This window comes from Alligator sinensis, unplaced genomic scaffold (genome assembly GCF_000455745.1).
Source record: "Alligator sinensis unplaced genomic scaffold, ASM45574v1 scaffold707_1, whole genome shotgun sequence".
Taxonomy (NCBI): domain Eukaryota; kingdom Metazoa; phylum Chordata; order Crocodylia; family Alligatoridae; genus Alligator; species Alligator sinensis.
In genome coordinates, this window is record NW_005842065.1 from 2454839 (window position 1) to 2479827 (window position 24989).

Sequence of the window (24989 nt, forward strand, 5' to 3'; positions counted from 1 at the left end):
CACGTCACCGTCGTGCCCTTCGTGGCGGGGCTGTACCCGGCCTGGCTCTGGCTGTGGGGGCCGCGTGTCTGGGCCGCCTGGGCCGGGGTAGGGGAACCCGGCGCGGGGGAGCCCGAGGCGGAGCGCGCTCCGCCTGAGGCCGCGCTGCTCGCGCTCGCCGCCATCGGGGTCGCGCACCTGCTCACCGCGCTCTCGGGGCTCTGGTCCGTGCACGCGCACTGCGCGCTCACCTGCGTCAGGGTACGTCACGGTGTCGCCGCGTGGGGCAGGGTCGCGGGTCGCCGTAGCCGGGTCAAAGGTCGCCACGTGGGAGATTTCCTTCCCCGTCCCTCCGCCCTCAAAGCCCCCAGGTGGGTCCTGGCCGGGGGCGGGCGGGCAGGTCTCTGCCAGGGCAGCCCCCCGGTGGGGGTCACATCCTCCAAGCCCCCGGGACGCTGCTGCCCAGGGCCCCGCGGTGCAGGGGGCTCATGCTGGCACCGCAGGCATCGCCACCCAGCCAGCAGCTGCCCAAAGGCTTTGCCCTGGTGCCTTCCTTCCAGCCGCTCTCCCCTCCCACCCCCAGGGGAAGGGCAGCCACCTGCAAAGTAGGGCTGGTGGCTCAGCAACGGGCATCGCTTCCTTCCTCTGTCAGTGCTGCCACGTGACAGCAGCCTCGTCACTGCAGAGCTTGGCCGAGGGTTCGGAGCAGGAAGCGGAAGGAAGGGAAGGGCAGGGATGGAGCGAGGGGTCTCCAGCCCAGGGATGGGCTGAAGGGAGTGGCAAGCAGCTGGGCAGGCCAGACCCAGAGGCCCTATGTGACAACTGTGTTGTCTGGGTTTGCCCTGGTGGCAGGTGCCGCAGGGCTGAGAAGCCCTGGTTGCAAGTTAACCACCTGTTGGTAGCGGTGCTGACTGGTTTGCCCCTTCTTTGATAGTTCCTTTAACTGTCTCCTTAGCTTTGTCTGAGAAATGGTTATACATCCTCTAATGTAAATCAACTTGGCAGAAATGATCTTGTTGGCCTTGGTTAGCCAGGCTCTGAAATATAGCTTGGCATTTATTTTGATTGAGAAGTCCCCCAGACAAAGGAGCCCCTCAAACTGATGGCCAAAACTGTGAGCTTGGCTCCTTACATTTTTTTTCCCAGTGTCCTGACAGTGTTCCTGATTTGGCAGCTTGAGAGCGCCTTGGACTGCAAGCTGTGATTGCTCATAGCCCTTGGTCTCTGTACATGGAATGGAATAGATTTATCTTTATTATTAACTGTAAAATTTGAAGCCTTGAGCTGAAGGAGTTGAAAGGGGCAAATGGCAAGAAAGTGGGGAGGTTGATCTTGCACCACAGAATAAAGATAGGATGAAAATGAGCAACAGAAAAATTAAGACTGATTGAGGAAAATGCTCTGACATCTGTCAGGTTGCAGATTATTTCCATCGGGGTTGGAATTGAAGTGATATAATTTGGGATAAAGCCTTAAAGAAAAAGATGTTGGGAACATTTCTGCTTCACTGCAAGGGATAGGGCAAGATGAGTTCAAAGAGGCACATTCACATTTTATTTCTGGCTCAGTAGCTGGTGTCCCTGGCCCAGCCAGGCTGCAGCAGCAGTGCTCAGGAAGGGTGAAGATTCCTCTGCCCTCTGTGCTTTGCCTTTGGGCTCTTCTGGATGTTTTTGTTAGATTGTTAGATGCTGGGGCGGTGGCAGATCAAATGACCTAAGCTCTGAGGTGACCGATGCACTTGGTCAGGAGGAGGGTTAAGTCGTTTGATTCTCTCTCTTCCCTTTTCCTTTTTTAAGACAAACCCCCCCCCCCTCCCTTTTTCCTAAAAAGCTGCTGGCTCCTGTCAAGCTATCTGTAGGCTCCTCTCCACTGGTTTCACTGGGGTGCGAGTGGACTTTCACAGCCACATATATGTGCCGGATATTAATCCCATGACCTTTGGTCAGCGTGTCTAAGACATGGCAGGGCAGAGCCTTCCGTGATTGGAAACAATGTTTTCATTTCCGATTTTGACAATCTGAAGCTCCCTGTCTTGTGGGAAGTAGCACCTTGGAGTCGTTACATGTCAGCTGTTTATAATACTTTTTTGTTGTACCTATTCTCTTTTAAGCCATTCTTCTAAGCAGCTGCACCCTCCTTTCTCACAGCGGTATGCTTAAGAACTGTTCTATTCACGCCCATCCCAGTGTCACTAAATCTTGACCCAGACAAGTACAGGCTTTACTATAACAGCAGAAACTGCAGATTGGTCCCATTGGGTACTATCTATTCCACTTGCTTGACCCTGAAGACCAAGGCAGCATTGTTTCTAGTAGCATCTTCCCCAGTGATTTATCTAGTTCTGGCCACAGGGGTTTCCATCACTCCCCTTGGAGAGCTATTCTGTTACTTAATAAATCCCAAGCATCAGGAAGACTTCCTGACAGTGCCTGCCTAATACCTGTAGGAAGCAGAAGATGCCAGTCTGCTCCTGCCCCCCTCTTCCCAGCCTGGAGTCAGTCCCTTCTCTGCTTTGTTTGAAAATAAAACACCCACGTTTTGAACAGGAAATTTGTTAACAAAAAGAATATTTAAAATAGACCAGACTTATGAATAGTTTGAATTCAATTCAGGCTCTTCTTGGCTTCCCATGAAGAATTTGTAGCACTTCCCCTAGTGATCCCAGGTTGCAGGATCTCTAAGCCACCAGACAAGCCCTGCATGAATGTTACTCTAGCTTGGTAAGCCTTGAGTGGAAGGGAGAGCACTGACACATGACTGTGGCTCTTGCCTTTTCAAAATGATGGTGTGTGTTCTGTGAGAATGGGTTCTGGGTTTCAGGTGATAAGTCCCTCTTGTGTCTTGGGCACACTTTGTTTCAGGAACAAGCCCTCACTTAGTGGCACCAAAGGATTCCTGGTTTGAACTGTGTGGATGTCTCCATCTCTGTCACAGAGTCCATGCAGCAGCAGGCCTGTGCAAAGTCAAAGCCCCTCCCTGTTGTGAAGGGCCTGCCTTCCTAGTGACTTAACAATGCCTGCTTGAGATTTAAGAGATGGGTCCTGGTGCACCCTGGATCTTAAAGGGATCTCTTCTGGCTGCCATGAGCCCCAGTGTGCTTGATCTGCTTTACAGAGCATGCACCTGTTTTGTGTCTTTCAGGAACCCAGTCCTAAGAAAGCCACATTGGCTAAAGTTGTGCCAACCCCAAATAATGGATCTGCAGAGCTGGTGCCACTCCACCGTGACCAGGTAAGGGCTTGGCTTTTATAAGCAAAGTTGAGGTCTACCAGCTTCAGGGGTGCTGCTGTTTCTGGTCATATGTAAAGATCTGCAGCCTGCATTACCAAAGCCATTAGCTGCCACTAGCCTAATTTGAAACTGTGGCTGGATGAAAGCTATTTGGTATCAGTCACAGGTGGGAGTAGGACAAGGTCTTAGAGCATGGGTGGGCAATTATTTCAGCTGAAGGGCCACTTAATGAGTTTTGGTGAGCTGTCGAGGGCTGCAACCATTCCCCCCCCCCAAAGATGTGGGCATGTGGTAGAAGGTGTGGGGTGTATGGGAGGATGTGGTTGTGTGTGTATGGATATAGTGGGGTGTGCATGTGGGAGTCCCTCCTCACACCCCGTTGCATAGTACACAGCCTCCACTGGTGGCGGCAGCAGCAGCAGGCAGTGAGCCCTCAGGGCACTCATGGACAGCACTTGTGGTCCCCCAGCAGCATGCAGCTCCAGCCAGTTCTGGGAGCGGGGCCAAGCCAGCCTAACTTCATTATGCGGAGTTCCCCATGTCTCGCGCGCAGTTCCTGGGACCTGGCCCGAGCCACATGCCGTGGCGGGGACAGACCCATGCAATGGAGTTGGTGGCCTGGCCTCTCTTCCTGCCACCATGTATAGCTCCCAAGACTCTGCTAGGGAGTGGAGCCGAGCTGGCCTGGCTCCATTGTGCAAAGCTCCCCACCACTTTCAGTGGAGTCCTGGGAGCTGCATGTGGTGGCAGATAGTGGGGAAGGTCACTGACTCCTTCGTGCAGGGCTTCCCCCCAGTGGCAAGTAAGTCTCAGGAGCTGCACATGAACCACGGGGAGTCCCATGCAATGGAACTGGGCCAGTCCAGACTCCACACTCCCACCAGCCTAATGCTCTGTGTGCCCACCCAGCTGCAGCTTCCCCCTACCTGCCCCTGTTTCCCCTCCTGCTGCCTGGAGTGCTGCAGCCGGAATAGGAGGAGGAGCTACGGGAGGGTGAGGGAGCTGAGCTGAATGCTGGCAGAGTGCAGCAGGGACAGCTGCAGCCTAGGCTAGATGCCATTAATTGGTGGGCGCCTGCCTGTAGGCCAGATGAAATAATCTCGTGGGTCATATTTTACCCAGACCTGCCTTGGAGAATGGAATTAACACCTGCATCCCAGATGATGCTGTTTAGGAGCCAGACCTGTGAATGGCCAGCGAGTCCTGTCTGTCTAGCTCTCCTGGCTATGCAGACGGTTCCCTGCAGGTTGTGTGGTGATGTAGCCCTGTTGTAAGGGCCCTTGGGTGAAAGTCTTGTTGCTCTTCCCTGTTGTGTAATCTCTGCAGGGGGAGGATGGGCAGGAGGCCCTGTCCTTTGAGTTTCAGAAGATCAAGTACTCATATGAGGTAGAGGACAGGAAACAGTTTCTTCCTGTCGCCTTCCCTGTGGAGCATCCCCTGTCCTATTACCAGAATGCCCGAGGCTACCAGGAGGACAAGGATATCCGAGCAGCTGAGAAGAAATATGGCACAAACAAGTGAGTGTCCACAAAGCAGAGCTGAGCTGGACAGAGGTTTTCAGGACTAAAGCCACTTTGAGTCGTATTAAATGACAAGAAAGAGGGTGGGCTGTTTGCATGAGTTTTTTAATATCCTTAATCCAGGTCATCAGCTTCTTCGTAATTGGATCTATTTGAAGGATATACCTGCTTTTGAATAGCATCAAATCTGGAGCCTCCTCTCCCAGAAAGGGCCTGGCTTCAGTTCACCAAATCTAAAAGTAATTGGGGAATAGGAAAGATTTGTTTATCTGGATGTTGTGGGTATACAGGGAGCAAAGCCTCCAGCTTGTATGCCAGTGAGATGTTGGTTGGGATGTTACTGTAAAACCAAAACAGAGATTGGTAAGGATTTGATTCTTTCCCAGGGCTGAGATGGTGGTGCCAGAGTTCTTGGAGCTCTTCAAAGAGAGAGCCACAGCCCCTTTCTTCGTCTTTCAGGTAAAAAAAAAAAAAAAAAAGCTGTAACTACTTTCCCACTGGTTCAAGGGAGGGGAATCCCTTCAAACCTACAGCCCTGTTTTTGGTGGCAGTGAAGTATCAGTGGGTACTGATAACTGAAAATTGTTACTATCCAGTAATCATTGGCAGCTCTTAGTCCAGTCACAAAGAGCAGATCTCCAGGCTACAAAAATCATAGCTAGCATGAACCAGCCTTTTTGTTGGTAGTTCTAATAGAGCGGTAAAGACTGAGTGAGCTGTGACTATGAAGTTCTCTCCTCACCTCAAGCTAATTTCTGAATCAGGTATGGAAGCAGCTTGCCGTGCACAGGCTGTCTATTCTGTGGATAAGCAAAAGGGTTCAATGTCCCATCTCAGACTAGAACAAAGAAAGACTTGGGATTCCCTGTGGTTCCTCTTCCTGAGCCGTTACTGTGCCTTTCTAGGTTTCCAATTTGTGCCATCGTATTGCATGTCCTACTACAAGAGTTCTGAGCTCTCAGGAACATCATAGTTTCTAGGTGGGGTGTGTTGTAGAATGATTCCCATATCTGCTGCTCCCCATAGGTGTTCTGTGTGGCGCTATGGTGCCTGGATGAATACTGGTATTACAGTGTCTTCACCCTTTCCATGTTGGTGGCTTTTGAAGCTTCTCTGGTCCAGCAGCAGATGAGGAATATGTCAGAAATACGAAAAATGGGGAACAAGCCATACATGATTCAGGTGACTGCTCACATCTCCCCTCTGCTTTCAAACCCAGCAGAGCAAAGCGGTGTGCAAGATTTTTTAGACATGGACTGAACAGGCAAAACATGATGAAAGGAGTCAGGGAAGGGAAATGGGAAGATTTTCTGGTTTGGTTTGGTTTGGTTTTGCCTGATTATTCCAAGTCTTTGACCATTTCCTTGTAATAGTTTTTGCTCTAGCCCAGTTTTTTTAGTTTTATGCTGTTTTCTAATGTTAATATTGAGACTTGCTGTGGGACAGCAGGGCTTTGTCTGTTCAGCAAGGAAGAAGGCAGTGAGTTGACTGATTTTTAAAAGGCCCAAGCCCTCTTGCATTGGTTTGGAAAGTGTATGCAGTTCCTGTAATGGTTGTGTATATGGGCAAACATATGTAGTACTGAGTACAACTTTGTGTGCACCAAAGAGGGGAAAATAATTTCAGAGAGGAAGAGGACATCAGCTCCATCCACACTTCTAAAGGATGATGGTAAATGGGGAGTGATAATGGTGTGTAAAAATGCCTCCCTCCCCCCAGGAACTCTGTGATGTTTGCTGAAGTGCTGGAGGGCTCTTTAGGAGGAAACTGACCATTCATCACGGGTGTGAAAGCGGGTTTTAGTTGCAGCTGTCTTGTGGGGTGGAAGTTGCTGTTTCTCTTTCTCATCGTGTTCTTTTACTGATCCTCCCCTTAGCATCAAGGTGTTGATTTCTCAAATTGCATTTGTTCACAGGTTTATCGAAACCGGAAGTGGCGCCCCATTTCCAGTGATGAGATCATCCCAGGGGACATTGTTTCCATCGGTAACAGCCTGCACACTTGCCACAATCAGAAGCACTTGTAAAATGAGACTTCTGGCAGGTGCCTTGACTTGGCACCCTAAGGTTAAATGCACTTAACATTGGACCCACCGGCTGTCTTTATGGATTTTTTTTGTGGGCATTTAATCTGATGCCTGCAGGTCTTGGAAAGCTTCCCTCAGATTCTTATCTCCCAGTCATCTAGCAGCTAACCTACTTCAGCTAGGGTTCAGAAGGTGAAAAGTTCCCTTCTGTACCTGAGATGCTTTGGGGGGTGGATGAGGAAAAGGGAACAATATTTTATATCCAGAGCTCTAGCCCTTTGCCTGTTCCTTAATTTCATTACCCCAGGAGAGGCCCTTGGGGTCTAGAGCCTGAATGGCAGTAGAAATTGTGCTGTTTGCTTTCAAATCTGTCCAACTTTAGTGCATTCCTAAAAGCCTGCGGGTGATTCTTCTGGTTCCTATCAACTCTGTCATCATCTTCTGTGGAGCCTTGGGACAGATTTGGCAAGTGAGATTTGCCATTAGAAATCCTCCATCTCAGCCAAAGCAAAGGGGAGTCACGCTGTCTCAACAAAACTGTTCTTAATGAGCTGTTCCCCCATTTGCAGGGCGATCGCCTCACGAGAACCTAGTCCCATGTGATGTGCTGCTGCTCCGTGGAAGATGTATTGTGGATGAAGCCATGCTGACTGGAGAGTCAGTACCACAAATGAAGGTTTGTGCAGTCCTCAGTTTGGGCCTGTTGTGCCTTCATTGTGTTTACTTTTGTAATGCATTGGGTCCTATGCTAGCCTCTGCAGCAGATAAAATGGGCAGTGTTTATAGGTACAGATCCATTTTTGTGTAAACTTTGGCCCAGGAAATCGGGGTCTGTCTGTGCACTATCACCTTATCAGTGATGGATGATCTCTGGTAAATGAGAAACAGAACGTCTGTTTTGTCTGGCTGAGTCTGCAGCTGCCGGAGCTGGACTGCAGTGTGTGGGCATGGCCCAACGCTCCCCCACATTCCCCAGTCTGGATTCCTTTGACTGGTCAGACAAGGGAGGGACAAGCACAGGGAGCTTCAAACCCAGCAAACATCCCTTGTTTTTGTGCCAGTGGGTAATTTACAAACAATAAAGTCAGACTTCTGAAAGCCTTCTCTGCTATGCCCCATGTGCCCTGAGTGAACAGATCCCTTAGATCCAGAACTCACAGATGCCAGGACAACTGAGCTAGACCAGATTACATCAACATGAGCAGCTCATTAACATCTGGAGTCAGTTCAGGCTGCCTTTGCCCAGGGGGAGCTGGGAACAGCAAGGGGTAGTGCAAGGTCATTTGGTTGCCATTAACCCAGAACAAGCTCTGCCTCTGAGTCCTGCTGTATCTCATGCAGGAGCCTGTCGAGGATCTTGACTCGGACCATGTCCTGGACATGCAGGCGGACTCCCGGCTGCACATTATATCTGGGGGAACCAAAGTGGTGCAGCACATCCCACCACAGAAGGCCAGCACAGGACTGAAACGTACGTACCTGCGTGGCCACAGGCTGTTGCTGGGTGGAGGCAGGAAGCACCCTGACCTCTTCCACTCAGTATAACTGGCTTGATGTGCTCTGGGGTTGGGAGCTGTTTTCCTTCACACAGTAGTTCAAAATGAGCATTAGACTGAAGTAATCTTCCTGCTGGGTGAGAGGAACATGTGGTCTCAGTTCTGTTCTAGCTGCTATGCATGCACCAAAGAGCCGTATTGTGCGTCACCCCTGTCCCTGCTTCTGTTCCAGCTGTCGATAATGGGTGCGTGGCATATGTGCTGAGGACTGGCTTTAACACATCACAGGTAAGGAAAAAATGAAAGGCGATCTCTTTCTGTTTTCCAGGGTTTGGAGGAGGCACTGGCCTCTCATCGCTTAGCTTGGCACTCCAGGGATGTAATCCTGATTGATTTCATTAGTACAGAAAGTTTAAATCTGGGTGACAAAATTACTGGATTGTTCAGAAGAAGAAAAAAATACGAGCATATCTGGAAATTCCTTTGCCCTGTATGTGACGAGAGAGATCTAGTGGGTACAGCAGGAGGATGGGACTCAGGAGTCCTGAGTTTGCATCACAACTATTCCAAAGCCACTGAGTTTTTGGACAAATCAATCAGTTAGCATGTGCATAATTGCCAAGCCATGTGATAGCATCCTCAAATGTCTGTGTGCAGTTCCTGTAGTCCAAGGCTGAACTTAGCAGGCAGTCATTGACAGCATGCGACATGGTGTGTGTTTTGCCACAGCTGCAGTCTGGGTTGTCACGAAAACTCCAATGGCCAAGTGACTCCACCTCTTAGCTCTCCTTACATATAAACCAAGTGTGAGAATAGCTACCATATGCGGGTGCTGAACACTAGAAAAGTGCAAGGCAATAAGCTTTTTTAATAGGACAGGGCAGTGGAACATGAGCTTAATTGACCTAGAAACTACTGGTTTACTAAAAGCCCTGCTTGTAGGAGGCTATAGGCTGGTGACCTTTGTTGTGGCCATAGCAAGAGAGCAAGTTGTGTAGTGGCAGCAGAGGGTGAGAATACAGGGCAGGTTGTAATTTCGAACCGTGTGCTGCAGTCAGCTCTGCATGCTGAAGCCTGTTCTACTCTCAGGGGAAGCTGCTGCGTACGATCCTCTTTGGGGTGAAGAGAGTTACAGCCAATAACCTGGAGACTTTCATTTTCATTCTGTTCCTGCTGGTCTTTGCCATTGCTGCTGCAGCGTATGTCTGGATTGAAGGTGAGTGCTCTTTCTTCATGCTTCTTCCTCGTGACTTCTTCATAGAATCTTAGAAGAGTTGAGCTGAGGGGGACCGTAGGACGTCATCTAGTCCAACTCCCTGTTTGAGGCAGGGCTGTCCCCATCTAAGCTTAAGACTGGCAGGATGGGCTGTTTGTTTAGAAGCGGCAGCTGAGGAAGCTGGCCAGTTTTGTTTCATGTGTAGGCAGGATCCGTACCTCAGTAAATTCATCGTTTCCCTCCCTCTTGGGTAGTAGCCTTCCCCTGATGCCTTATTCATCCATCTTGTGGCTATGGAGCACACTGTTTAGGGATGAGAAGTAATGGGTCACTGGTTTTATTGTGTAATTTGGTCTCCTCAGGCACCAAGGACCCAGGCAGGAATCGTTACAAGCTGTTTCTGGAATGCACTTTAATACTGACTTCAGTCGTTCCACCTGAACTTCCCATTGAGCTTTCCCTGGCTGTCAACACCTCCCTTATTGCCTTGGCCAAGCTCTGTAAGTATTGAGCCCAGAAGAGGGAATACAGGCATGCTCTGCTCTGGTGCCCCATTTCTGGGAACAGTAGCACATGGGTATGCAAAGGTGCGTGAAATTGCTGGCTTCTGTGTCCTTGGCAGCTGCCACCTTCTCCCAGACTCAGTCACGGGGGTTGGGTCCTGTGCCTGGGTTTGTTGTGTAGGGGTGCTGCGATGCTTTTTGATACCTCTGAGGCAGCGATTTGGGAGGGGGCAGAGGGTACAAATGTCTCTTGGTGGGGGAAGGGAGTGATAGATGCTGTTCTATAGTTCTGTGTCGTGGGGCAGAAGATGGGCTCCCCTTCGTGAATCCCAGTTCTGTTGAGGTGCTCTGATGCTCAAGTGATTAGGTGTCTTTCTGAGAACTTCAGCACCTGGTAGCCTCTGAATCTGTCTCCCACTTGTGCACCAGGAGTTGCACCTGGTTTTAGACTCCAGAGCTGTGTGGAGTACAGTGCTTGGGGATCAGTAAAGGAATCATTGTGGTTGAGCACTGTGTTCTGGGGCTTGTTTGTTGTGGGAAGGGCTGTGGAGCAGGGGAGGACCCTGACCCGTCACAGGCTCTCATCCATTCTCTTCCAGATGTGTACTGTACAGAACCTTTCCGAATCCCCTTTGCTGGGAAAGTTGAGGTGTGCTGCTTTGACAAAACAGGCACCCTCACCAGCGACCACCTGGTGGTGAGAGGGGTAGCAGGGCTCAGGTAAGCCATGGGAAGAGCTTCCCACCAGCTTTATTAACTGTACGGTGCAGAGGTGAATTGTCAGCCCAGGGGAAAGCAGATGATGACTGGAAAGGTGGAGAGGAAGGGTCTGATCCAGGAAGGGTCTCTGTATGGAGGAGAGCAGTTGGGTACATCTCTAGCTGTGGCACTTGCCCAGCAGTCTGCGGCTTCAAAGTCCTTGAATTTGATTCCTCGCTCAGGGTTTTCTAAAGAGGCTTTAAAATGGCTAAAGCCCAGCTCTGCCCCTGCCTCGGTGTCAGCACAAGCAGCTGTCTGCTGGTCACAGAACTGCAGCAGAAATTATATCCTGGACATCTTGGCAGCAGAATAACTTACACAGCTTGATGGCCTGTGTGGGCCTGTTAATGCAGTCAGTCTCCTTCCCACTGCAGGGATGGAAAGGAAGTAACACCAGTGTCTGACATCCCCGTGGAAACCCACCGAGCCATTGCTACTTGCCACTCACTGGTGCAGCTGGATGATGGGACGTTAGTGGGAGACCCATTGGAGAAAGCCATGCTGATGGCGGTGGACTGGACCCTGACCAAAGGTAAAGGCAATGGCCTGTCCCTGCATGGTCCCATGCAGAAGCTGGTTTTGGAGCTGTCTGTGTGCAGCTAGATATTAATGACAAAAAAGGCTGCTCCTCCCAGTTCTTTTTCTGTGGGTGAAACTGAGTACTGCAGTGGGCAGTTTCAGGCCACGTGACCTTGGTAACTGGCCTGTGGAAGTGCTGCAGGGGACTTTACCTCCAGGCTGCTGTGAGGGAAATGCACTCTCAACTTAGAAGACCATTGTCAGGGCTGCAGACATAGGGCGCGCTGCAGCCAGCATTGCTCAGAGGCACCTCCTTGTCTCAGTTAAGCACATCCATGCAGGAACACAGTGCTGGAAACGCCTCAATATAGGCACCAGTGCATTTGAACCAGCAAGGTACCCTGAGGGGCTGGGCTCTGGTGGCTAGCTTATGCTGAAACCCAGGCTGTTGTTACCTGTGTTGGCTATCACAAGCACATGCAGGTTGGCTTGCCCTTGCTGGAATTGTACCTTCCTCTTTTTGCATTGACCTTTCTGCAGGGGCAGTCTGATTGATCTGCCCCTTGGTCTGTGGGGCCAGAACTTTCAGTGTTGTCACAGTGCAACAAGTAGGCCTGGGAGGGGAGACGTACATTCTCAGTGGGCTCCCCAGAAGCAGAGGGATGTGATGCTGCTTGTGATGCTGAGAAACCTTTCAGGATTTCCTGATGTGTTTGTTTCCAGATGAGAAAGTTTTCTCCAGAAGTATTAAAACTCAGGGACTGAAAATTCACCAGCGCTTTCATTTTGCTAGTGCCCTGAAAAGAATGTCTGTCTTGGCTTCCTACGAGAAGGTTGGCTCGACTGATCTCTGTTACATTGCAGCTGTGAAAGGGGCCCCGGAGACACTGCACCCAATGGTGAGCACAGCACACTTGGAGAGTGGCCTTCAGGCCAGTGGAATCTTTTCTGAGATGGGAGTCTGCTCATGCTCCCTCTTCCCAGTCTGCTTGGACTCGCGGCCAAGTTCAGAGGGGCCTTTGTCCTGATAACGAGCCCAAACAGCCCCACATGGCAAAATTGTGCTGAAGAGATTGAGCACTGATCCTAACAACATCAATGGCACTTCAGTGCAGGGTGTTCCCGGCCTCTGCTTGGCGCCCCTGAGCATCCTGCTCCCAGCTTGGGCATGGAGGCTTCTCTCTGCTCCTTGTTTGATGTGAAATGTTACAACCTGTTTACTTTGTTGTGTGCTGGACTGTGCTTAACACAGTCATTTTCTTCACCCTTTCTCCAGTTCTCTCAGTGCCCAAGCAACTATCATGTCATCCACACGGAAATCTCACGCGAGGGGGCCAGAGTGCTAGCACTTGGCTACAAGGAGCTGGGGCATCTTACTCACCAGCAGGTATGCTGGGCTCTGTCTAGGACTGTGATATCCAGCTCCTTCCAGCTCTCTGTCATGTCTGTCCCCTGCTCCCCCGCCCCACCTCCTTTTGGGGAGGGAGTTGTCACCGTGCTTTGCTTGTTAAGCTCTGACTCGTGTTGGGGTTTAATGCAGGAGACCAGGGCATGGGACTCCTAGGTTTAATTTCTGGCCCTGCCACTGGCTTCCCATATTACCTGGGGCTATACCTGTCTGTATCCCATTTGTAAGATGGGGACAGCACTTTCCTGGCAGGGGCTTTAGAGCCTCAGCACTGCGCTACCCTGCCAAAAGGCTGACCAGAGAGGGGAGGTAACTTTTCTTGGGGGAGGCCATCTTTAAGGGCACTCTCCTGGGGAGGCTTCTTACCTATGGCAGTTGAGGCAACGTGTAATGCACAATTTGATTCCATCCCTCCCAAAGGTGCGTGAGATGAAGCGTGATGCACTGGAGTGTGACTTGAGGTTTGTCGGCTTCATTGTGGTCTCCTGCCCTCTCAAAGTCGACTCCCGGCCTGTCATCAGAGAGATCCAGAATGCTTCGCATCACGTGAGTGTCTGCCGGAAGCTGCAGGCTCAAGTAGGCCGGAGAGTTTCTGATACTGGGAGCCTTGGAGCTTTCCAGGAAATGCAGGCCCTTGCGCTTCTGGATGGGGACTAGGGAGAAGTGGGGCTGGCACTCAAAGGTGCAATGTGAGCTTGTGCTGGAGATGCCACGTGATAGTTCTGCCCGTGCAGCTCATGCCCTTGGCTGCCAGGGACTTGTCTTTCTGGCGAGACACTGGAATGAGCATGCCTGGTCAGCAGTAGCATCTCATTTGGGGTGTTCCCCATGTCAGGGCCTGGACCCCCTGGGCCTCTGTGCCTCACAGAGCACTCAGGCAGCAGGAAAGCCTCTGTGGTGCAGTACCACAGGCCAAGCCCCTGAGCCGAGGCACAGCATTGTGCGAATGTGACTATGCTGTGTCCTGTTTGGGTGGTGCCTAGGAAGGCAGCTGAGAGTCACAGATGCGCCATGTCAGCTTTGTGCACATACAGCCTTGCAGGTGTAGTGTTACCTTCCCTTGTTGGTTTAACCCCCATAGGTAGTGATGATTACAGGAGACAACCCCCTCACTGCCTGCCATGTGGCTCGGGAGCTTCACTTCATCCAGAAGGAGCACACTCTCATCTTGCAGCCTCCTCCTTGCAAAGGTACGGCATCCTAAGATGTGCAGCCTGCCTCTTCTAGCCCATACTGTGCAGCATTGCCCATGGAACTGCTCTGAGACCAGGGTAACCATTTGTTCTCCTGCAGGTCCTTCCTCCGCGCGTCCAGGAGTGTATTGTAGACAGTAGGAACAGTTTGTTCTTCCACCCAGCCCATCGCTAAGGTATCTGAGCACCTTAACAGTAGTAACTGGGAGCCCTTCCCTTTGTATAAAGGGTTGGGTACTAGAATGGCATCCCTCTCCTGCCACAACCCCTCACTGCTGAGTCTGTGCAGGTCCATCTCTGGGCTTCAGTTTCCATCTGTAAGAGGCAGGTAATGGCAGGGGACTGTGATGACAAAGTCATTCCAGGCTGAGGTGCTCAGATGCTGCGGTGATGGGTCCGTGCGTGCATCGTAGGTAGATAGGTGTAAGGGATGGAGCAGGGCTGGGAGCTGCTTGGGTGTCTGTCATCAGGGCCATTGGAGGGTTTCATTCTGTAGCGATGAGGGGCTTCAAGCAGCAGGAGGCACCATGAGCACAGCACTGATGCAGCCCCACCTCCAACTGCCTGGTATCATCTGTGCTGATGCCATGTATGCTCTCGTTCCAGGCTCTAGCTGGCAGTGGCAGTCCATTGATGGCACTGTAGCACTCCCTGCCCTCCCTCACACCCCGCTGGAGCTGACGCAGCAATATGACCTGTGTATCACAGGCGAGGGTCTCTCATACCTGCTGGCAGCAAGAAGGCAGCTCCTGCTGAATGTCCGGGTCAGTGGGAGAGGTTGCGGGGGGGCTGCATCTCCTGGCACACTCCCTGGCCGGTGCTCTCAGGGGGAGCGCTAGCATTCTTGTCTGCCCCTGCTGAAGCTCATCCCATGCATCCAGGTGTTTGCTCGAGTAGCACCAAAGCAAAAGGTGAGGCTCACAGCTGCCCCCTGGCTTCATGAGCAGATCCACACACCAGGGAGACCCATAAGCTTCTGGGGCTCAGTCCCTGCTGTGTTTGTTTTAATCAGAATCCTAGGCATTTGGCACCTTAGCCCTTTGTAGCTCACAGGTTTCCTGTAAAGCAGAGGCGGTACAGTGGGTCTGCCAGGCTTGAATAGACAGGGTAACTATAACTGTATTGTCGTCTCCAGAGCAGCATCTGGCATGTGCCTATAACTGATGTAAGTGGGGAGACTGGATGGGAAGTGAGCACGGTTTGGCTCCAGTAGGATGTGTTGCCCAAGGCCACAGCCCCTTGCCTCCAAATACACAGGCTTCTGCCAGAGCGGGCAGGTACAGGTGTTTGACGCTGCCTTTACCCTACAGGAATTTGTGATCACCACACTGAAGGGACTGGGCTATGTCACACTGATGTGTGGTGATGGGACCAATGATGTTGGGGCTCTGAAGCACGCGGATGTGGGTGAGTCCCAGCACAGGGTAGAGAGGAGGTTTGCATGTGCCCCTGTGGCTAGCTTCTGGGCCTAGGATTCGGCATTTGGAGGCTGCTCATAGTTCTTTTTCCCACACTGGTTATGCCCCCAGCAGGGAGGGGGTCAGCAATGAATCCTGTTCCCTTTGAACAAATTTCTCTTGTAGGAAAGCAAAGCAAGTGCTGGACTGGTGAAATAAACACACAACTTGTGCTGGGCAGAGGGGGGAGCACAGGTTGCAAACTGCACGTCCTGGGAAAGTCTCATGGAGACTGGCCAGCTACCTCAGCCTTTGAGCAGGGGGTGCGAGTGGGGGAGCCCAGCATGCACATGACATCCCCACATAGCCAGGCTACGCATGAGGCTGCTTTCAGACCTGGAGGGTGATGTTTGCCTCTGCAAGCCAGGCTTGATCCTGCTAGGAGCAGTCAGAAGCCATCTCCCACAGAATCATTGGGTTGGTATATAACATGCTCTGAATTTTGGTCCTTTCTACCCAGCTGAGGCTTGTAGCCTGCTTCCACTTTGCTATTAGCCTTGCTGTTGTTCCCTATGTGCACAGTGATGGCTGCTCCCAGCAGTGACTCCTTGGTAGCACCTACCTCCTGCCTCCAGGAATTACCGGAACATTTCAGAGCTGTTTACACAGGGAGAGGATATGAGCTGCCATGTGGGACATAGGGACCTTGGGGTCCTGGCTTCCAGTTCCTGTTCTGCTTCCCGACCCAGACTCATAGCACGGGGTCTTCCCTCTTCTGCTGCCTGCAGCTGACATTTTGGTCCTGCAGGGGTGGCGCTCCTGGCGAATGCTCCGGAGAGACTGCCCGAGAGGAAGAGGAAGCCTCGTGATGGGCCCAGTGATGGAAGACCTGCCCTGCCGGCCATGGGGAGCAGCACTGTGAAGCCGACCTCCCGCGGTGCCAAGCACCGGGTCCTGTCCCAAAGAGAAGAGCAGCTGGCCATCCATCGGGTCGGTAACCGCATCTGCCAGGCCTAGGCCTTGCTCTGCCACCTAGGGCTTGAGGGCCAGCTTTGCCCCTAGTGCCCCTACCACCCTCTCCAGCTCCTCCCAGTCCAGAACCTTTATTGGTGGGAAGTATTGGGCATAATGTGGGGCACTGCACTTGCTGCTTGGTGCACCTTAGAACTTTGGGGGAAGAAAGGGGGTGTGGAGCCCAAGGCGGGTTGCATTTCCTCCCCCTGGGCCCCTGGTCTCTGCCCAGCTCAAGCTGGAATGTTCATGACAGTCAGTTATTTGCATTGCTTGTAACTAGCAGCCTTATATAGAGCCACAAGCTTGGCCTGTCTGCTTCCCTGGAACACTGAGGGAATTGGCCAGCTGGCTTCCATGATGCAGGATCTGTCATGGGCCATCTAATGGTTGGCAGCCAGCTGCCTTGATGGAGAGGTCTGGCAGGGGCAGGCAGGCCTGGAGCATGTCTGTCTCCTAGCCTGTTATAAAAACACATGCACGTCTCTCCCTTTCTCTCTTGTGCTGACAAGCAGGAGCGGATCAGCCAGGTTCTGAAGGACTTGGAGGATGATCACGTGCCCGTTGTGAAACTGGGTGACGCCAGCATCGCTGCTCCCTTCACATCCAAGCTCTCCTCCATTCAGTGCAGTAAGTGCCAGGCTGGGGGGGAGGGGAGTGTGCACAGCTGGGCATGGGTGTGGGTGTAGGCATACAGGATGACTGCCACCTTCCCCCTGCAAGTCTGGCATGAACCAGTCCAAGTTTGAAGGACAAGGTGACTTCAGAGGTGGGAGAAGGGGAGATTCAGACCCTGACTGTCATGGGAAATCTGCCCCAAACCACAGCTCATGGAGCAACCAAACCTAAGAACTGCAGTGCGGTGGTGGCTGAGGGGCAGGAAGAGCCTCATCTTCTAGCCTCTAACTCAAGCACACCAGGCTCTGAGCAGAGTTGTGCTGTCTGTCAGAGGGGAGGGCAGCTGCACGGCAGAGCTGGCTCTCGAAAGGACAGGGCATTTCTATCTCTCTGCAGTCTGCCACGTGATCAAGCAAGGTCGCTGCACGCTAGTGACCACGCTCCAGATGTTTAAAATTCTGGCCCTGAATGCCCTGATCCTCGCCTACAGCCAGAGTGTGCTCTACCTAGAGGGGGTGAAGTTCAGTGATTTCCAGGCGACACTGCAGGGTTTGTTGTTGGCCGGCTGCTTCCTCTTCATCTCCAGGTCAAAGGTACAAGAATCCAGTCAGGGGCTCCTGGACTGGGGGGGTGTTCCCCAGATCATGGAAATGGGGTGCTTAGCATGTTGGGAAGAGTGAAGGGTTCTGCCTGGTCAAAGCAGCTCCTCCCTCTATGCTTAGCCAGAGGTTGTTCATTTCCACAGCGCTAAAATGGAGGGCCGTTCTGTAGCCCACTGGGCACTGCATCCCTGTCCAATTTGCTGGGGTGTGGGAGTGGCGATACAAAGTTCAGTGCAGACCATAGCCATATAATATACTGCTGCCAGGGCTGCACTGCAGATGGTGTCGTGGCTACAGTTCATACCAGCAGAGCTGTGTGTCCCCAGAGCTCACGCTGTCCTGCCAGCCAGTGCTGTGCTCGTTCCATGCTGCCGCCCCTGTGCAGATCCCTTCCAGTCAAACCCTGACTCCCCTGTTTGCTTCCAGCCACTGAAAACTCTTTCTAAGGAGCGACCATTACCCAACATCTTCAACCTGTACACGGTGCTGACAGTGCTGCTGCAGTTCCTCGTCCATTTCCTCAGCCTTGTGTACCTGTATCGTGGCGCACAGGTTCGCAGTGAGCCCAAGTGAGTGAAGTGCATTTCCCCAGAATGCCATCACACGGCTGAGTGGGGAAGCCCTGGTTGAGCAGGGAAGGGCCAGACAGACTTGCATTTATCAGGGTGCTTTGTCTTCCCTTCTTGCGGAACCCCCAGGTCACTTTGGATTCAACTTCTAAGCAGCAGGGGAAAGGGAAATGGTCCCAAAGCTTATTTAAGAGTAGATAGGTGGAAGTAGACAACTTGCCAAAGCTCAGTTGAGACTTCAAATTTCGGGGTGAGACTAGGGCACTTGTATGGACCACGTTCCGCTGAAAAATGGATTGCTGTCACCATGGGAACATGTCCTGTAGTTGGGCATGCTGGAGGTGAGAGGAGCAGCTCGGGCAGGTTCAGTTTCTCCTTCCAAAAGGACATTTGTTTTGGTCAATCTGCACTGTGTTGTTACAATTAGATAGATAAATTCACAGCGGAAAGTTCTAGCAAGTCCTAATCTCCCTACAGAAAACGCTGGGGCTTTGCTCCGCTCTGAAACAAGGCCATGTTTAAGGAGATCTCGTGAGCTGCGCCTGCTCTGCCAGCCTCTCCCACACAAGTTCTGGCTCAGGGGCATGATGCTGAGAATGGGGGGTGAAGGTCTATGGCCTATGATGTCCCAGAGCCCCTCTGGCCTGTAGAATCCAAGTGCGGACAGGGCCCTATGTAATCCAGGCCAGGTCCATGGGTCTTTCACAGGGGTACATCTCCATTTCTTTGAAGGAAAGAAGAATTTGTGGATTTGTACAAAGAGTTTGAGCCCAGCTTGGTGAACAGCACAGTCTACATCATGTCAATGGCCATGCAGATGGCCACCTTCGCTATCAATTACAAGGTGAGGTGCACAGGACCTGTATCCCTGGGAAGGAACTGTTCCAGACTGCAGCCTCACCTTTGCAGTTCGCATGGAGTTTGGGAGGGGTGGTGCGAAAGGACAGGACATCAATCAGCATGAGACATGTTGCTGGGATATAGAAGGGAGCTCTTTTGCAGGCAGCAAGTGTCAGTCCTATGCTTCAGGCCTTTTCCTGAAGGGGCCAAGAAGAAATTCTGCCTCTGGGTGGCACTTGCTTCTGTGGGGCAAAGGAGGGGGCTTCTGAACCATTGGGATGTTGGCCAAGGCTGAAGCGAGGTTTGGATTAGGGTGGGTTTATGCAGAGCATTGTGGCTAAAGGGTCTTGCTGTTCTGCTCAGGACTTTTTCCCTGCATCATACTGGGGAGGGCTTTATCACCTTCCATAGTGGAGGACAGTCTTCCTCCTAGGGTCCTCTGGGCCACACACTAACCAATTACTTTGTTGTGGCATTGGATGTGTCCTGTGGCATGTGGTTGGGTGTTCCTGCTTCTGGTACCTTGCTTGTTGCATGTGAGGCTTGAAGTGACAATTGAAGGAGTCCTTCAGTTGGCCTTTGCCTGTGTGCGATGGGGGATGTAGCTCCACAGCCCCGCAGGTACCTTTCAGGCCTGTGTAGACCTTGGTCCTGAAAAATGCCTCCCTCTGCACCTTGTGAGTGTAGCATGTCTTCCGATGTCATGACTTGGTGCCATGTTACTTTTTCCAGGGCCATCCTTTCATGGAGAGTCTGCGAGAGAACAAGCCTCTGCTATGGAGCATTGTCCTTTCAGGGCTTGCTATTGTGGGCCTTCTGACAGGCTCCTCGCCAGAATTCAGTGAACAGTTTGGTTTGGTGGAAATCCCCACAGAGGTGAGAAGGGACTTGTCCACACACTGCACCACCACCCGGGGGTAACTGCTGAGAAACTTCATGGCACTGGGACTTCCAGAATGGGCTGAGAGGTCAGGGTATGTCCCCACTGGAAGTCACACACTTAACTCACACAGGCACCTTTGCAAAATCCCATGACACAGCTTTAATTACATTGGAGATCACGGACCACTGTGCAAATGGCTGCTTGTTGTGCTGACTTTTCCAGGAGTCGGTATGGGTTCCGACTTCTGCGAATGAATAGCTCACTTCCAAGGGCAGAACAAACCCCTTGACTTGATAGGAGTCCATACATAAGGAATATTAATGGCTGTGTTCACTATGAATTCAAAGTTACTTGTCTGGGTGAGTTAAGATGTCACATCTTGAACAGCAATTTAGTATAGCTTTAAATAGCCTTAAACAAGAACTGCCTCATTTTACACCCCCCCCCCCCAGCCCAACCAACCCTTTTTACAAGATACAGAAGATTCTCCCCTTTCCTTGCTCTGAGCACGGCACCACTGCACTCTTGCTTACGCAGCAGCAGTCACTAAACTTTTTTAGCCCAGCCCCCTGCAGGCAGTGGTGCTGGAATACTGCCTTATTATTCTCTACATCATAATCCAGTGTCCTGGTCAGATAAATCAAGAGGTCACTCTTCATATCTGTTCCTTTTTTGCTAGTGCATCATATAGTAAGGTACAGTAGATGCTTACCACCAATCCCTGGCATTGCCAAAGGCAGACTCACTGTACTTGTGTAAGGCTGAAGCCCACTAAATTCCCCCAACAGTTAATTAAACTATAACTTTATGCATAAAATGAACTGTGTTTGACTAATCTGAGCTCCTGTTCTCTTGGTCCCTCAGTTCAAGATTGTGATCGCTCAGGTCTTGCTGGCTGACTTCTTCCTTGCCTTGTTGGTGGACCGAATTCTTCAGTTTCTTCTGGGGAGTGCAAAACTTAAAGTGCCTTCCTGAAACAGGTCACGGTCCCAGCCCCCCTACAGTGCCAGGTGTGAGGGACAACACAGGAGGACCAGTTTCCAGGGTGCAAGGAGAATCTTTATTCTTTGGACATTGACTCTTAACTTCGCCTGGAAGCAGGCACGGAAAAGCTGTCTTATGTATTCATTGGGAAACTACCCCAGTGTAACACTCAACTGCAAGGGGCATGCTGCTGACTTTTAGATGTTTCCAGGACATGCCAACAGGCGTTGGGAGTTTTGTACTGCCCCACGCTTGAGGAAGCGTTTACAGGATTTGGTAATTAAATCAGAATCAATGTATTTTAAAACCTGTTTGGAATTTCTTCTTTTGGGGACTAAGGACATGAAAGGTGTTCAAGGCAACCTGGTCAGCGAGTGCACTGGTTACAAAAGAAGCACAGAAAAGCAGGTTACTTGGCTTGTTTACTTGCATATAAACAGGCCTGTAAAAGCTTTGGCAAAAAAAAATCTAGCTTAATCTGTAGGAAAGTATCAGCCTCCAATCCTTTGGGCTGCTTAGTGTTTCTACCATATAAAGAAAGGGAATTATGCACCATGCGTGCCTCTGCTCTGGTGTAGGGAGAGGAGAGTAGGTGTAGGTACATCTACCTCCATCAGAACGATTAATGCTGATGGGCCAACACCTTTCACTGGCAACATGACATGCATGATCCCTTGCTGTACAAAGGAATAACATGGCAAACCCATCCTGAGACTTTGCACAGGATGTCTAGCCTAAGTCAGCATGCTCCTCCTCCTGGGCAGGTCACAGGCTAGTGTTCTTCAGGCTACAGCTACAACTACCCTGGGAACAAAATCTTACAGAAGTTGCTAAACAGGAGCACCAAAGAGATCCAGACCCATGTGCTCTAATGAGTACAAGGCTAGAAGGCAGAAGAGAGGGTTTGGTCTGGCACAGGACTGTTCATCTGGGAGAGTCAAGTACAACATGGCGGTCGTGGACGTCGGCCTCAGTGGGTCAGATCTTGCCCACGTTTGGAGCCATCTCTGCTGTTAGCAGATGCTGGGTGGGAGTCTGGCAGCTGCAGTCCTTTCAACTACAAAAGTGTAATCGTACTGGAACAAAGAGAGAACAAGCCAAGCTTTGTGAATACCAGGGCCAGCACTGTGCTGCCATGCATAAAGATCCAGCTGCTCCCCCTGTCAGACCAATCTCCTCCCCCAGTGTGTTACCAGTGAGGCTGGAGGGCTCAGTCCTGAAGTCCTTACCTCTTTCTCAATGTCAGCAAGTGACTTGATGTTCAGATTATTTAAGAAGGAAAAGGCCTGGAAGAGAGGTAACCATGAGAAGTAAAGCATTTGTGTGTTCTTCACAAGACCCCCACCCCTGCTGCTTCATCCCTAAGGGAAATCATTTGTTTTAGATTCAGTTCACCTGCTTTGTGTTCCCTGATCCCTGCAGGTGACAGAAGGAACTGCCTGCTTCTCTTCTGCCTCTGATGCACAACTGGGTTTTTGGGGACTTTGATGCTTCCCTCAAGCCCAAGAGATTAGCCACAGCTCAAAGGAGAACCAGTCAACTTAGTCTGTGTCCCAAAGGACTGAGAACTTCTGCATGCATTGCCAGTGTGTCTTGCTCCAAGTTAAACTGGTCTGACAATCAGGGAGTATTGACTGACTGTCCTACCCACATCCCTTTTTCCCTTCCTGTTACATAGGGCAAGGTTCATCTACCAGCATCTGAGCACAATTCACCTGCTGTTGCAGAGCCTTAGTCTAGGGCAAAAGCCTCAAAGGTTCTGCCCTGTCTGTTAGACCACAGGACACCAGTGACTAGGCTTGGGGATCCTGGTGGTCCCTCCTAGCCCATTATTCCTGAGTGCTCTGAAAGGCATGTATGGAGTTGGACAATACTAGATGCTGCTCCAGGGATAATGCAGTTGTGCTAACCTATAGCAATACTCACATGAGTGCCACAAGCGAGGCTGCTTTCGAATTTGGGGTGTAATGTAAATGGCACTCCATCCATTGCTGAGGAGAGAGAGATGCTCATTAGACTCAGGCTGCTACTGTCTAAGCCCCAGTACCTGCCATTGATTCCATGCTAGCCTTCCTAGCAAGCAGTGATTGAATTCTGGGAAGGGATATGCAGCAACTCAGTACAGTGCATCCACATGGCTTCTGTAGGGGAAACATGGGGAGGGGAGGAAAGTGGCCCAGCCTGAGACATCAGTCTTCTGGCAGAAGTACAGGTAAGCTGTCACTGCTTAACTTCTAAACTAGCAGAGGGCTTGATGCAGCAAGAGCAAGTCTGGCCGGATTCCTGTAGCAACTCTACCACCCAAATACCAGAAGGCAGCACGCCCCAAGGAGACATCCCAGCAGTGTGAAAGGCTGTAGCGCACAAGAGATGGAGACCATCTCACAGTTGCTTCTGACTGAGCTATGCAACTGCACTGAGAAGCTGACAGGAGGCCTCCTGCTCACATATGACTAAGACAGGGGTGGTTTATTAAGCAACTCCTCTGGTTTCAAGAGTGAGCTGCACTTACCCGAAATGCCGTAGAGATTAGAGGCCTCGTAAATGGAGTCATGTCGCTTAAGAGATGTGTGTTTTGAGCCAAAGTGAGTGGCAGACTTCTCTGATGGGAACTCCATCCTGCAGAGCAGAAGCTTAACTAAGTCTGTGAAATCCTGTGGACTTCAACTGTTTTTATCTGCCAGTTCTATGGCACAAATGCCTTCCTCTGCTTAGAGCAGGGGTGGGCAAAATGCGGCCCACCAGGCCATTCTGTCCGGCCTGTGGGGCCCCCCCAAAATTAGGGAAATTAATATTATCTGCCCTTGGCTGCCTGTCATGCAGCCCTTGATGGCTTGCCAAAACTCAGTAAACGGCCCTCTGCCCAAAATAATTGCCCGCCCCGGCTTAGAGCCTTAAAGCAATGCTAACCTGGGCTTCCAGTACTCCTGTGGATAGCAAGTCTCCTCTTTGTGCATAGAAGGTGTAAGGTACTTCCCTAAAGCCTTATGCCTCACCAGATAAACAATTAAAGCATTTTAAATGCACAGTACTTTACTGCTCACCTGCTGTATCTGCCTTGCTCTAAGAGGAAACTTTAAAGCTGGTTGTTCAGTTTGAGTAAATGAGCAAACTCCTAAAAGAATTTATCAGTTCAGCTAATGGTGTGTCCCATCCCCTCACTCCTTTAAAATGGCTTAATGTTACAGCTGTCCGTGGGGAGCACAAGCAAAGTGTAACAACAAACCAAGCTGAGGCCGCAATAACCAACCAGGACACAATTGCAGTGCAGGAGCATGTCATAAAAACAAAGGTGGCCCCAAACACTCACTTGGCTTGGTTGGATTCAGCTGTTTCTAGTGAAAGCTGCTTCAGGGTGAGACTGATGTTTCTTGGCTTGGGGAGGGGCTTGGGTTTAGGAGCATGCCCCTTTTTACACCAAATAGCAAAGCTGCCAATTTCTCTAAAAAAGACAAGAGCACGTTGAAGCCACAGAAAGCAAGTGCTGAGGGGGAGCAGAAGGGGAGGGGGCAGCGTGTTACCCGATTTTCACGTAGTGTGGGATTGCTTTGTTTTTGCCGCTCAGCTTGATGTCGAATACCACAAGCTCTGCTGTGCCTGCGGGCACGAGCCTCACGCACACACGCTTCTTCTTGGAGACTGCCGTTCCTGAGGGGGAGCGAGGGGGCTGTGTCACTGCTCGTATGAACTTGCAAAGCACCAGCGCGCAGGGGTCAGCTCTGCCGGCGGCCCTCCCCACAAGCCGCATAGACCCCATGGGGCTCCTGATGGTGGGAAGCGATACCAGCCCTCTCAGCAGCTTCCCAGCAAGGACTGAGCTCTTAAAGCATTGGGTGGTGGCAAAATCCCACTCCCATTAGAGGGAAGAACTTGTCCTAAGTATGGGCCCTGGGAATCGTTGGTGGGGCTTTCCCGGCCCCTGCGGGCTACAGGCGAGCCCGGGAGTCGCGGGCTCCGGGCAGCCGCCGGGGGGACTCACGGGGCTCCAGGAACTCTTGCGCGTAGCTGTAGCCCGCGGGCAGCGCCGTCCTCTCGCCGAGCACCTGCACGGCCGCCACCACGTCCCCCGGGCCGGCCTGCGGGGAGCAGAGGGGCTGAGCACGCGCCGCGCCGCGCCGGGGTCCCGGCTCCTCGCCCAGGCGCGCCCCTCCCCCCTCACCTGGCTGCTCTGGCAGAGGAAGTAGCTGGATTTCTGCCCGAATCCCTTCCCGAAGTTGGCGGCGGCGCCTTCCACC

The 24989-nt window shown here is 51.6% G+C and overlaps 2 protein-coding genes across 2 annotated transcripts; one reads left to right on the top strand and one right to left on the bottom strand.

Annotated features, from left to right (window-relative positions):
• Window positions 1–20777, top strand: ATP13A1 (ATPase 13A1; the record flags this gene model as incomplete). Its single annotated transcript, XM_025203847.1, has 27 exons — window positions 1–240; window positions 3121–3210; window positions 4537–4727; window positions 5117–5189; window positions 5757–5912; window positions 6646–6715; window positions 7326–7432; window positions 8098–8227; window positions 8485–8540; window positions 9342–9468; window positions 9831–9968; window positions 10571–10691; window positions 11105–11262; window positions 11973–12148; window positions 12526–12636; window positions 13078–13203; window positions 13739–13847; window positions 14457–14608; window positions 14714–14761; window positions 15161–15257; window positions 16056–16237; window positions 16774–16888; window positions 17273–17469; window positions 17905–18047; window positions 18780–18891; window positions 19620–19763; window positions 20635–20777. Coding segments are annotated over 27 exons (3480 nt in total), but the record flags the coding sequence as incomplete, so codon positions are not given.
• A 34-nt stretch (window positions 20778–20811) lies between these two features.
• MVB12A (multivesicular body subunit 12A) lies at window positions 20812–24988 on the bottom strand (the record flags this gene model as incomplete). The annotated part of the gene is made up of 8 exons (XM_006023520.3): window positions 20812–21830; window positions 21984–22040; window positions 22681–22745; window positions 23267–23373; window positions 24065–24196; window positions 24276–24402; window positions 24734–24830; window positions 24914–24988. Coding segments are annotated over 8 exons (723 nt in total), but the record flags the coding sequence as incomplete, so codon positions are not given.
• Between the last annotated feature and the right edge of the window lies 1 nt (window position 24989).